The 14232-nt window shown below is 46.9% G+C and overlaps 1 protein-coding gene across 2 annotated transcripts in view; it reads right to left on the bottom strand.

Annotated features, from left to right (window-relative positions):
• Window positions 1-14232, bottom strand: part of PTPRH (protein tyrosine phosphatase receptor type H) — a 31213-nt gene extending 16981 nt beyond the window's left edge. For both annotated transcript variants that reach the window (XM_053361970.1, XM_053361969.1), the window contains exons 1-7: window positions 13917-14232; window positions 9076-9112; window positions 7613-7663; window positions 5342-5554; window positions 3929-4177; window positions 2193-2444; window positions 920-1198 (exon numbers count right to left, since the gene is read on the bottom strand). In XM_053361970.1, coding sequence (XP_053217945.1) covers window positions 920-1198; window positions 2193-2444; window positions 3929-4177; window positions 5342-5554; window positions 7613-7663; window positions 9076-9112; window positions 13917-13967 — 1132 coding nt within the window. In that variant the 5' untranslated portion in view covers window positions 13968-14232. The remainder of the gene's footprint in view (window positions 1-919; window positions 1199-2192; window positions 2445-3928; window positions 4178-5341; window positions 5555-7612; window positions 7664-9075; window positions 9113-13916) is intronic.

Raw genomic sequence — 14232 nt, forward strand, 5'->3', positions numbered from 1 at the left:
TGAAGAGTTCTGTTGAACTCAAAAGCTTACACTGTTTTCTGACATTTGGGTTGGTCCTTATAAAGACATTGCCCAGCAGCAGTCACCCCACGCCCCCCCCCATTTACAGAGGTGTCTTTCAAAGACTAGACGCAGCTTCTCCCTTAATGTGTGCTCATAAAATGCCACTCTCCTCTCTGTGGACCTGGGACTTCTTTTCTCCAGCTGCTTCTACACTAAGTGTAGAATTTCTTAAATTTTTTTAGAAAAAAAGCACTGACAACCACCTTGTAAGCCATGGCGGACTGAACTGTCATGGGAGCCCCTTCGCAACAACGTCTAGGTAACCACTGTTATTCTCTTCAATGGGGTTGTTCCACAGCAGATTGCCACACCACAACATCTGTGCTACCGACTCTTGATCTTTGGGATTGTTGAAATATATTCAACAACAAAAATAATCAAATTGAGTCATGCAACTCAAACTGGGTGTTCTAGACCCCAAAAAGTTTTAAGCACTGTGAACTAAAGTCACTTCTGGGGCGCCTCTAGGATTACAGGCCCTGAAGCTTAAGCTTCGTTAGTTTCATAGAAGATCACAGAATTGTAGAGTTGGAAGGGACCCTGAGGGTCATCTAGTCCAACCCCTTGCAATGCAGGAATATGCAGCTGTCAAACCAGCAACCTTGGCCTTATCAGCACTAGGCTCTAAGCAACTGAGCTGATCCACCCTTGCCTGAAAGGTAAAGCTAGGTGGAGTGACCATGACTAGCTCAACATCTCCCAGTGAGTTTCATGGCTGAGTGGAGATCTGAACCTGGTTCTCCCTCCCCACCCCTAGTCCAAGAATCCAACCACTACACCACACTGCCCAAAGTCCAAACCACATTGCTACCGCCACCGCCCCCCCCCCCCGCCGGACCATGACAGTTGCACTCACATGTCAGAGCCCATTTGCTGGCTTCTTTGCTCTTAACCTCACCAATCTCTGAGGCCAGCTTCACTGAGTACAGGATCCCTGGCAGGAGTTGTGTGATGTTGTAGCTGAGGCAATCAACTCCAACCGATTTGTTCCCCGACAGGTTTGCGCCTTTTCCGCCACACCAGCTCACCCTGTACGAATAGTGTGCGGCATTGAGGTCTTTGGGTCGATCCCAGGAAACAGGGATGCTGTTGGTCTCGCACTGCGATATGCTTATATTCTCTGGAGCATTTGGAGCTGAGGGAAAGAGCAGGCTCACTTAACACACCACTGCAACCCCTGCTGGCCTTGCGGATGTTGGGAGCCCAGCGTCCTTAATCCGAGCAGCACATCCCTCCAAGCCAAAGCCTACGATACTCACACCTCGTCTCAAAATGGGGGCACCCTCAGGTAGCTGCCAGGGCTCTGGCGCCCCGGCTGGGCCCAATCCTGATCCCTGCCCCCTTTGACTAGTGGTTTGACCACTGAATGACTGGGCCTGGGAGCTGCCGTCTAGAGTTCCCGCAACATCCTATTGCTGCGGTGGGAAATTTGAATGGCGGCCATTTTAATTCCCCACTGTGACTCTGACCTAGCGTTGCTGTGGGAAATTAGAGAATTGGGGGCCCCACAAATCCCTCTCAGGCCTAAGGCTGGTCCTGATGACAGATCCTCCAAGTATCCCCATTTTCCAAGATTAACAGAAGCTGTCCCAGTTTCTGATTTGATCCCAGAATGTCCCACATTTCCTTAGGACATCCCTGTTGGAGAGGTGTTGGAGGGCAATGGAGTTATGCGACCCCCCCAGCCAAGGAGATAAGTAATGATACAACCTTTAGAAGATACCTGAAGGCACCCTTCTATAGGGAAGTTTTTAAAAAAATAAAAATGTTTAATTATGCTTTTATGTAAGTTGGAAGCCACCCAGAGTGGCTGAGGCAACCCAGTCAGATGGGTGCGGTATTATTATTATTAATAATAATAATAATAATAATGGAATAGGATGTCCCTATTTTCATTGGAGAAATGTTGGAGGGTATGGGACGATGTGCTCATGGCTGATGGAAGTCGGAGTCTTGAGGGGCTACAGGTTTCCCCTCCCTGTTCCGCAAGCCACCGCATGATCGCTGAGGGCTGGGGTGCTGATATGGGAGCTTGCGAGCGTTTTCTATGTGACTCAATCTACTAGGAGCAGGGGAAAGTTCTCAGGGTCCTGGCTGCTGCTTCCCTTTCTCCCCTGGCCTCAGCCTACCTGTGGTGGCCTGTTTGGTGCTCCCGATGCTGGAGACGTTGTTGGCAGAAACGGCAAAGACCTCAACGTTGTATGTTTTGCCTGGTGTCAGGTTGTGCACCCAAAGCAAGTTTCCGGAGGCGTTGCGGCACACTGGCAAGCAGACCTTGTAACTATAGAGGCTGGCATGAGGGTCCTTGGGCGCCGCCCATTCAATCTGCAGCGCATCCACCGTGTGATTCTGTATATTGATGTACGGGACAGGTGAAGGGCCTGGATTGGAGAAACAGAAGGACCCTCTAGGCTCTTTGATACGAGCAGACCTACAGGCATAAGCTGGTCCTGTAAGAAAATGACAGTGTGGAGAGCTCCTGTCCAGGGCTCCCACATACCACATCATTTCCATGATACTACACACACACCCTACCTTCCAGTTTCCCAATTCCTTGCCTCCACACCTGTGAATCATCTGCCCTTGGCTACTGAAATGGCAGTAGCATCATTCCACGGCTACCTGAGAAGAGCCTCTGCTATTTGTTGTGTTATGTGACACTGGCTATGTACAACAGGGGCACCCCGGTAGCAGTGCCTACCTAGTTTGTGGGACTTTGTTCCGAAGGAGGCTCACAGTTCTTTCCGCTGCTGTTCAGGTAGCGAGTAAAGCTTGGGATGAGAGCTCAACTACTTACCTTCAATTAACCAACTCTGCTGGTTTACTGCTGCTATGCTGAAATACTGACTGCCGTTTAATTACATTTAAAAGCTTGCTTTTATACTGCTGCTAAGTTGCCCTGTGGATCCTGATGAACGGGAAGGCAGGGCATAGCTTAAATAAGATGAAATATGCTGCATAGCTAACTACACACACACACACACACACATTCATTTATGGATCAATATGAGCATGCACACAACCAAGCTAGTTAGGAGAAAATTTAAGCAGGCTACACTATCAGAACACAAGATAACAACTTGTTCTCTGTTCCTCAATGCTCCAGACATCGCCACACACACCTCGGCTAACATACAGTGCCTTGCAGAGAAGGGAGGGAAAACCCATAGCCCATCAAGACTCCAGCACCCATCAGCCCCAGCCAGCATGCCCACCCTGCTGTCCAAAGACCTGGTTTCAGCTGCTGCTCACAGAGTGGGGGGGAAATAGATATAGATCACCTGTGTGGGGTAATTAATAAAAGAATTGGCGAGATGCCTAGATCCAAAGTGCAGAGTTAAACACACTCTCCAGCAAGAGAGAGCCCCCAGCAGTGTTTTAGAAAGTCACAAAAGCAAGCAGCAGTGTAGCATGGGGATTTAGGCTGTTAAACCTTTTAACATCCTGTTTAGTCTGCTACCAGAGCTTCCCATTTTTACCCCTCTTAACACTGAACCGACCTCGTACCTTAGTAAGTTTATAAATGCTTTACTTACAAAGTTCCAAATGTTCATGCATTTATCCATGCAGCATCAAAAGTAAACACAGGCAGAAATCTTGGGATACAAAATATAGTGAAATGGCTCTAAGCATGTGGTCTGAGCTTGTAGCGAGCAAGCTCAGGTGCCTCCTATCTCACATGGTGAAAAAGACAGAAGAAAGGAGGAAACTTAACTTTCTTCTAAGAGCTGAGGGGGCGTGACCTGGCTGAGTCTAGGAGTACAATTCTGTGGTTTTAACCCCTTCATGCATTAATCAAGCCCTAAGCTTGCTTGCTGTGTCTGACTGCAATTTCCCACAAGTAGAAGGTAATGGCAAGACTCACAGGTGAAGGCAGTGATGGATGATTCCTTGCTGCACCGTCCATCCAGTTTTCTGAACACTGTCATGTTGTAGTTCTGCCCAGGCGACAGTTTTGGGATGTTGGCTGTGCAGTTACTGATGCTGGCTTTAGGGACTGTTGTAGCGCTGCCTCTGTGCGTCTTGTAGCAGCAGTCGTTGGAGATTTGCCAGTGAAGAGTTACAGAATGGTTGGTCTGGTCCCTTTGAGTGAGTTTTTGCACAGGGCATGGCTCTGTTCAGAACCAGAAGCAGAGAATGAGCAATCAATGAGCACTTCAACCCCACAGACCACTCCTTATAGGGAAACCAGGCCCAAATTCATTGCACCTAACACTGGGGCCTGCTCTAGGGGGCCTTTGGACTGCCGCTATTTTGCAGGAGGGACACAAACGCAGCCTCAAACTTTTGGTTTGAGGAAAGAAAGTAGATCGAAGCACTCCATTGCCTTAGCACAACAAATCCACTTAAAAGAAAAAAATAAGAAATGGGGTGTCTGCAGTTTGGAAAGTGATGGATGTGGAGAAAGAGGAAATGGCGGGGCCAGGGGATTCTAAGTCAGTGGCTCTCAAACTCTCCCCACCCCCCACCCCCGGCCCACACTTTGAGAATATATATTTGCTCATGCCATACAGATTTTTTTGTTGACAAAAAATACACTGGAAAACAAAAGGAAACAACTTGCAGCAGTGCTTGATTTATGACTTAAGATGGAATAGCTCAGTTGGTAGCGCATTAGACTCTTAATCGAGTCTAAGTTGGGCAAAAACATTCCTGCATTGCAGGGGGGTTGGACTAGAACGATGATCCTATGATTCTATGATTTTACTTCGTAATATGAACATAGGACAGTGACGCGGGTGGCGCTGTGGGTTAAACCACAGAGCCTAGGACTTGCCGATCAGAAGGTCAGCGGTTCAAATCCCCGCAACGGAGTGAGCTCCCATTGCTCAGTCCCTGCTCCTGCCAACCTAGCAGTTCGAAAGCACGTCAAAGTGCAAGTAGATAAATAGGTATACCGCTCCGGCGGGAAGGTAAACGGCGTTTCCGTGTGCTGCTCTGGTTCGCCAGAAGCTGTACGCCAGCTCCCTTGGCCAATAAAGCGAGATGAGCGCCGCAACCCCAGAGTCGGCCACGACTGGACCTAATGGTCAGGGGTCCCTTTACCTTTTTATGAACATAGGACACCCAGAAAGTATAAAACAATGCAGCTACATATTCTTCATGTGAAAGAAAATATCTTGATACTATACTAAACTGATATGTTTAAATTTATTTTATTTATTTTTTTAAAGGAGGGTCCTTTCATCAGTCTCATTTGCTTTGCAAAGGGCCTTCGGCATGCAGAACCCGGGTTCCGTCTTGACGCAGACTGTGGAGTGTGGATTTCTGCCCTTACCTCCGCACTCAAGGCAGTCAGTGAGTGAGGAACAGTTTTTATCCAAGATCACATGCTGTTGGCACCGAGTGGGAAGGCTGGTGCTGTTGACGCAGCCTGGATCCTGGTCCATCACCTCTGGTCTTCTGAAAACTTCTGTGACATTTGCATTATCCAAGGGACAGTACACAATGACAAAGTTTCCACCGACTTCCCCATGGTATTTGCAGGGATCTGTGGTGGCAACGAAATGAAGGCAGGGGTTAGAGAAGCCTTTCCCCAGTGTGGTGTCCACCAGACACTTGTTGGCTGCAAGTCCCATCGACCCTGACCAATAGCTGTGCAGGCTGGGGCTGATGGGAACTGGAGTCCAACAACAGAATCTGGAGGATACCAAGGTGGTTGGGGAGCTAGTTTAGGGTGTTAGCCCCGCCTGGTCCTACTGTATTCAGCTCTCCTTCTTGTGGGATGTGAGACATAAGTAGCAGTCAAGTACAACATTCCTTGTTTTCCTAGAGTGGACATGGAGGGGAATGTTTGGTCCAGCCAGTTGAAAATTCCTGTTTCTTCCTGGCTGGAACATACTTCCTTTTGCATGTGACTAGAGGTGGGTGTTGCCTTACTTGTCCAGGTAACAAAAGGGCAAGTCACGCAGCACACTCTCTCTCCTCCATCGTTGGAGCAGCTTTTAGCTAAAATTGCTCTGTTGGCTCTCAGCCAACAGAGGACACTGGGATTATCTCCATATGGGATAGAGCCACATGAATATATATACTTTGTAACTAAGTCTGCCTTCAGGGATCCAACTGTGAACTGATGATGTGAGTAAACTTCTTTTATATACTTTACACAAGATTGTGGCATGTTTATTCTTTGAAGACGGATATAAGGGAAATTACCAGGAATCTGATATTGAAAGGCTTAAACAAGCCTGCAACCACTATCCGCTGTGCATTTAAAAGGGGAATGTAAAACGCTGCTAAGTTATAGAACTTGCTAGCGCAAGTGAGGAAGGATATTAATAAACAATATATCCTCTCCTGGCTCCCTGAACATTCCCACACTTCTCTCTTGTCTCCAAGGGCATGGAGGGCTTTGCAGGTTGCAGAGCAAAGAGCACAAGGAGGCCCTCCCCGATGGAGCTTAAGACTGCTGGGGAAACAGCTGGCTAGGGAGGAGACTTAGGGGAAAGTGAGAGGCCTATGTTGTCAGTTTTGGCATCTGCTTTACTGGGGCCAGTCTTGCCCATAGGTTTATGTTTGTATTCTGATTCCACGAATAAAGAATCAACTTTACTGCTCATCTTTGAGTCTCTGTTCTGACCTGCAGCAGAACCAGCTCCAACATTGAGCTTCTAATGTTTGTGGCAGATCCACTCCTCAATTCAGGCCAGTATTTAGGGGAAATGTCATAGCTCATTGGTAGAGCACCTGCTAGGCATGCAGAAGGACTCAGGTTCAATCCCTGAGTCTGTCTAAAGCCCTGGAGAGCTGCCATTCCCTGTAAACAAGGTGCTGGGAACCTTCGGTCCTCCAGATGTTGGTGAACTACAGCTCCCATCAGCCCCAGCAAGCATAGCCAATGGCCAGGGATGATGCGAGCAATAGTTTCGCAATATCTGGAGGGCCACAGGTTTCTCTCCTGTTCTGTATCGAGGAAGTACATTGCGTGAAACCCCAGAACAGAGCGGCTGCCAAACAGTTTCAATACTAATGAGCTAGAAATTTCAGGGGTCAGCAAACTTTTTCAGCAGGGGGTGGTCCATAGCTGTCAACGTTTCCCTTTTTTAAAGGAAAATTCCCTTATTCTGAATAGGATTCCTGGCAAGAAAAGGGAAAAGTTGACAGCTATGGGCGGATCCACTGTCCCTCAGACCTTGTGGGAGGCCGGACTATATTTTGAAAAAAAATATGAACGAATCCCTATGCCCCACAAATAATCCAGAGATGCATTTTAAATAAAAGCACACATTCTACTCATGTAAAACACCAGGCAGGCTCCACAAATAGCCCAGAGATGCATTTTAAATCAAAGGACATGTTCTACTCATGTAAAAACATGCTGATTCCTGGACCGTCTGCGAGCCGGATTTAGAAGGCGATTGGGCCGGATCTGGCCCCCGGGTCTTAGTTTGCCTACCCATGAGCTAGAGCTAGATGGATCAATAATCTGATTCGGCATTAACCAGCTCCTCATCTTCCTGCTTCAGAAGATATTGAGTTAATCTCAGATTAATCCACGGCAGGAAGAGGCAACATCAGAAGCCCAGAGAAAGGTTGTTATTCTACTTACCTGCACTTGTTGTGGATGGCTTTGTAGTAGTTATGGATTCTTTATTTTTGCCTGTTTTGGAGAGGCGAGGCAGAGGGGGAAGAGGCAAGTATGCAGAAAGTTGAATCTCCATTATGGATTATTCAGTTTGTGAATAAAATATGCAGAATTGCATCTGAAACTAAAAGACCCTCATGCACACAAGGACACAGATTCTCCAGAAAGTGCAAGAGACGACACCAAGCAGGCATAGAAACAAACTGGTAGCAAGCTGTGCCAAAATGACTCTCTTTCAACCCAAGGAAGGAGGCTGTTCCTTCAAAATCAAAATACTTTTAATAAAGCAAGAAGAGCCCTGCTAGATTGGATTAGTCTCCCAGAATCCTATTTATAGCTGGGGCCAGCTGGAAACCTCAAGGAAAGTCCAGGCACGAAGGCAACAGCAGCCTTCTTTATGTTTGTTCCCCGAAACTGGTATTCGTCAACAGCACACTTCCTTTGAACATGGAGGCTCTATTCTGTCTATTCTGGCTGGTGGGCCTTGATAGACTGATCCTCTACTTGTGAAAGAGGCTGCAGTTCAGCAGGAAGGTTCAGTTCCAGTCATCTCCAAGTAAGCCTGCGAAAGTCTGAAATCTTAAGAGAGTCACTGCTGGTCACTGAAGACAATTCTAAGCAAGATGGACCCGTGCTCTGATTCAATATAAGGCAAAATTCCTATATTCCTCTGTGAATTTATCTGATCCTTTCCAAAAGCCATCTTTGCTAATGGCCATTGTGTAGTTTAGTCACTAGGATGCTGGGACTAACTTGCCCTTACTTCTTTTGTTTCCCCACTTGTCCCTTCTCACACTGGGTTCTCATTCCTCCAAACAGTCTGGAAACCCTATGGTGGGAAACCATGGGTTAGGGGCATATTGGAGCTGGGGGACAACTGGTGGTGAAAGGGTTAAGTGCCCTCTCAAATTGCCCCCCTCTCAAATCGGGGTTCTCAACCTGGGAAATGGTTGTTGAGCTACCTTTACATAAACTTCTACGTAAGGCACTGTTTGCTCTTCAGGGTTCATCTAAACCAGTGTTCTTTGACCTTGAGTCCACAGGTGTTGTTGGACTACAACTCCCATCATCCTTGGCCAGCTTAGTCAGGGATGATGGGAGTTGTAGTCCGAAAAAATATAATTAGGGCTGGTTGAACACTGACCTCTGGTGAGTTCAGAGGTAGCTACTCTTCCACATCGCCCTGCCTTGCAGTGAAGAGGATTTTAGCACTTGTCAAATGTAGTCATGCAGTAGAATGCTTTCCTGTAATCGCCTCAATACCTTTACATCAGCTTTCAGGCAGGCAATATTTCAACAGGTGCACCCCTCTCCATTGCTGCATCTCCACGTTGGAGAAAGTTGCACCTGCTGAATTTCCTTGCAAAGCTAAAGCCACACACAAAACCGACATAAAAATGTTGGCTATCATCATAGAAGCAACTCACTGTGTTGTCCAGGCTGAAGGAGCAGCAGCAGCAGCACCTGGCAGGGGGAAAGGCATAATGTGAAAGATGTAAGGGTTTTTTAAATTCCCAGAAGGCCTTGCTCACAGATGTTGGCACTGTGATTCCCACGAACACCGTTTAACCTGGCTCATGTTATCGGTAGGATGCCTGTACGAGTCGTTCCTCATGCATTTCAGAGCAACGTCATCAAAACCCCCATCAGGCTGGACTTTCATAGAATCATCAGAGATGGAAGGGACCAAGAGGGTCATCTAGTCCAACCCCCCGCGATGCAAGAATCTTTTGCCCAACGTGGGGCTCAAACCCACAACTCTGAGATTCAGAGCCTCATGCTTTACTGACTGAGCTACGTCGCGGCTTCAGCTCCCCTGGTTCCCTGTCTCCACCTCGTGGGTTTTCAACATTATCTCCAGCTTTCTAAGGCGACGTGTATTTAAAGCACATCCGTCGCCACCCCAACCTGGAATCCTGAGAACAGTTGTTTGTTAAGGGTGCTGGGGGTTGTAGTTCTGTGAGCGGTAAACTACATTTCCCAGCATTCTCTGGGGGAAAGCCATGTGCTTTAAATGCATGGTGTGTACACAGCCTCAGATTCAAATGTTTCCCTATAGTTGGAGTTGCCAACATGCCACCCATGGCTGCAATGGTGCCCTGGGGAGGGGGGGTCTTACCCTGGTACCCACAAGCATTCTAGGCCCCTGCCTCACTGCCCCCTTGGTCATGACGAGGTTCGGTTCCTTCTTTTTTGAATAGCCCATAGAGCTGGAGGAGGAAGTTGGAAGAGTTGTGCTCTTTCCCCTCTTCCTCTTTCAGCTCTGTCTGCTTAACTTTTCAAGGCTCAGATCCATTCTGCGGGATCCAACCTTTACCCAGAGCCATTGGGGAAAGGGAAGTCTTGATGTGCAGGCTTTCTGTCTCTCGGAGAGCAAGCGGGGACTGATCCAGGGGAGGAAATTTACCCAGATAGAGTGGCACCTTCTGCACTCAGTCAAAAATCCAAACGTGCCAGTGGAGGACCTAAAATATTTGTCACTCCCTGATCCTATCTGATAACACACACACTGCACCTTCCACGTGATCTGTCAAGCCCAGGTTGCGCTAAACACACTAGGGTTTGTTTAAGAACTGTTTTGCATTTCCAGAGGGAATATTTGCATTTACTGCTTTGTCCAGGGGCCCTGTCACCATATGGCGACAGAGAAGTCTGGGTAAAGATTATATTGCTATAGTTGAGTAAACACTGGACTGTTTTCATTCCCTTTCACTCTTCCCCACCCTAAATATCCATCCCGTGGAAGAATGCTGTGTAGCACAAAAGCTTGCATTATCTTTTCCCAAGCAAAGGTAATGTGTAGCTCGCTGTGTACTTTGAATGGGAATAGATGTCAAAACCAGTGTGTTATGGTGGTTAGAATGTTGGACTGTGACCTGGGAGCTCAAGATTCAAATCCCCACCCAGACCCGAAGTTCGCTGGGAGACCTTTAGCCAGTCACTGTCTCTCAGCCTAAACTACCTCGCAGGGTTGTTGTGAGGAGAAAATGGGGTGGGGAGACGTACAGCACCTTGAGGTCCTTGGAGGAAATGGGGGGGGGGGATAGAAATCTAATAAATAAATAGATCCTGTGAAATATACTCGGAGTTGAGTGTGGATTTCATGCTCTTTATTCAGCTCATAGTAGTGAGGAATGCTAGTTCCCCCAGAATGTCTGCTTTATATACATTATTTACACAAAGGGCCCCACATGATTGGCTAATTCCTATAGGCCAATCAGGTTGCGGATTCACTTCCACCTGGAGTTGGATTGGGTGGCTCCTGCGGACCAATCAGACTGCTGCATTCTGGATCCTATTGTTCTAGGACCAATCAGACTGCTGCATTTTGGATCCTATTGTTCTAGGACCAATCAGACTGCTGCATTTTGGATCCTATTCAACTCAGTACATAACACCCTGCAAAGTCTGGCACCCGGAATATGTTAACTCAGGAGCATGCCCCACTGGTTCAATGGGACTTACTTCCAAGTAATGGTGTTTAGGATTGCAGCTTTAAGTCTGCAATAAAGACCGTCCACCAGCGCTTCAGCTGGTTTCTTCTTAAAGGAGAGAGCAAAAAGCCAGCTCACCATTTCCTTCTGTGCTGGAATATATCCCCAGAGTAGTGCAAGTTGGAGGGCATGAGCAGCTGGTGGTGACCTGGGTGCCTTTCACAGAACCCAAATTTTGTGGTCTGGGTCAGGATCAGCAGCCCAGCAATGGCTGCTTTCTAAACTCCAGCCTGTGAGCTGAGACTGTGGGCATTTCTGCGTAAGGGGAAAGGGCGTAGCTTGGTGATACAGTGGGAGTTCAATCTTGCCTTCTGCAGGGATGAACTGCATCTCTGATTGCCCCACACCTGACATCACAAATGGTGTGGGGCAGGTGACTTGGGGGGGGGGTGGCCTTCTGGGCCATGGGGGAGGCCTGGCAGGCCAGATCTGACACATCGATCAGAGGTTCCCCATCATCCCTGGTGTGGCACAAGAGAAAATTAATTGGGCGCATCATCATCTGCCAGGCAGCCCTTCCAATATGCAAAGGTGCCAATTATATCACTTCTTTGCTGCCTTCAGCCTTTAGGTTTTTTTTAGCAGGAATGCCAAATACATGTCTCTAGCAATTGTTCAGCCTGCAGCACCCTTTCACCTCTAACTGAAGCTGCCCAGGGACTTTTGCTGAATGGCCCTTGTTTTCCTTTTAAAGAAAATGTTATAGATAGGTATTGGTCACAGAGCATTGCTGAATAATATCACGGTACATGATCTGCTATCTGGAAAATTTCCATTTTCATTCCAGTTTCCACTAACTGCAGAAAAGTAACACCTCAGCAGGGCTAAAGAGCTTGAATGTGGCTTTTGGAGGCGCACTGTGTCTGCTGAAAACAAAACACAGGTTTCTAGCCCTAATTGATCAATGTTAATCAATACGATGTGCTCCTCAGGGCCATTCCTCAGCCATTCCTGTCACGTAACATACACCTCATAGCCAGTACACAGATGCACACCTGTAACCTGCTGTACAGGTGTATTTGAGCATCTGGTGGTTTGGTGAATAGGTGGTGTTTGCAATAAAAACAATTAAATCCCAAATGACAGTGTGAAGGTTGGTAGTACAAAGTCATACGTGCAATACAATCAGAAATCTTCAATGTCCCTCAGTCTCCCCCAGTCTGTTTCACCAACAAACTCACGCAAATACTCTTAGACCATAGAAGGATAATGTAAAGTCAAACATTTCGCCAGAAATACAATCTCTGTCATGGATTAACTAACACAACTGATTCCCCAACCAATCTAAAATATATCTACAGTAATAGTATAGTGGTCTATGCAATAATTCATCAGATTTAGATTAAAAAGTAAAACCTTGGCTGGGTTAAATAATAATAATGAAACATGCCCTTTAAAACATCTTGCCATTTTTACACAAACAGCTGTGTGGAAAATGCTTCTCTCTTAGTTTTTCTATGCAAGGATTGAATCTAAGGATATTACTGTATTTGAAATTCCTTCTGACGAACAGATACCTTTGAAACACACTGGAACTTGGAATGCTGCAAGATTTTAAAATCCCATATATTTTATTGTGTATATATTTGTGAAAATGACACACAAAAATGCATTTTTGAAAATGGATTTGGAAAAATGTGGATATTTGTATATGTGCATCAGTCAATCACTTTGTGGTGCTAATAGACTCTGTCCTTCTGTCATTTTTTGAATTGCAAATAATGACTTTCCCGTTATGTTAATTTTCTTCTAACATACCCACTCCTCTTTGTGTGCCATCCCCAACTACCTCCTGATCCTGCCCTGCCAATATTCCAGTTCTGTTCTCAGCTACAGAACAGTAGTTAAAATGTTGAGGGATAGGGAAGAAATGAGATTCAGTTTGCATTTAAAGGCACAAACTACTGAATTTGTGCTTTCCAGAACAATACATGAACTGAAACGCAGCCATCCTCCAAAATTCACATCACTCCATTTTTACAATCCAGTTCTCCAGCCAAGTAACTGCATTAACAGCATTTACACAATCAAATGTCACATCTAGTTTGGCTCTTAAACTAGCTGCTTCGGCGGCCCCACATTCAAGAACAAGACTAAGAACTAGTGGCTGAGTATTTCCTCCTCCCTCCCAAATGCATTTTCCTTTTGTGTTGTGTGTTGCTGGGTGTGGGCAAGATGATGCCTACGCCAGCCTTACATTGGGGTAGAGCCATAGCTTAGCTGTACAGCATCTGCTTTGCATGCAAAGGGTCCCAGGTTCAGCATCTGCACTGGTAAGGCCACCAGAGAACCCTGCCTGAAACTTTAGAAAGGTGCTGTTATCGGGTGTGCACACTACTTAGATGAACAATGGTCTGATTCAGTATAAGCCAGATTCCTGTGTGTGTTTGTTTGTTGCATTAATATCCCACCTTTTTCTGCAAGGAGCTCAAGGTGGTGTATATGGTTATCCCCCTCCTCATTTAGTCTCCACAACAACCCTGTGTTAGGCTGAGAGGCAGTGACTGGCTCAGGGCTACCCAGTGAGTTTCACTGCCAAGTAGGAATTCGAACCTGGTCTACCAGATACTAGCCTTTCGCTCTAACCACTACACCACACTGCTGCGGCCACTTCTGGTATGCAGTGGGTCTATATCCAGCAATCCTTCCTTTACCGGGGAGGCACAACCAACCCTAGGGATGAGGGAACAGCTCTTTATGCCAAAGAAATAGCCGAGTAGGGGGTGTGGGTTTGGGTTTGGGTTTGCTTTTGTTTTTATTTTAAATCCACTTACCAGCAGCAAGGGCAGCCAACCTCCTCTTGGGCATAGCATGCAAGATGCCATCAGCCAACAGGCCCCAGGGTTGAAAACGATCCCCAGCTTCCCCAGAAGGGAGTTAGCATCCCGACACTAGGCGCCTTTGGCCACTCTCTTCCTGATCTTCCTTTCTACCTGCTGTGGCACCTGTTCCCTTTTGGCTGGGCGGCAGCTTTGTCCCCTCCTCCTTCCACACCCACAACTCAGGAGGAAGTGAATCAGCCAGCAGCAAAACCACCAGCAGCAACCCACCGGGCAAACAGCTCCCCATTATTTTGCCCAGACTTGGAGA

Source organism: Podarcis raffonei, chromosome 13, assembly GCF_027172205.1.
Source record: "Podarcis raffonei isolate rPodRaf1 chromosome 13, rPodRaf1.pri, whole genome shotgun sequence".
Classification (NCBI taxonomy): Eukaryota; Metazoa; Chordata; class Lepidosauria; order Squamata; family Lacertidae; genus Podarcis; species Podarcis raffonei.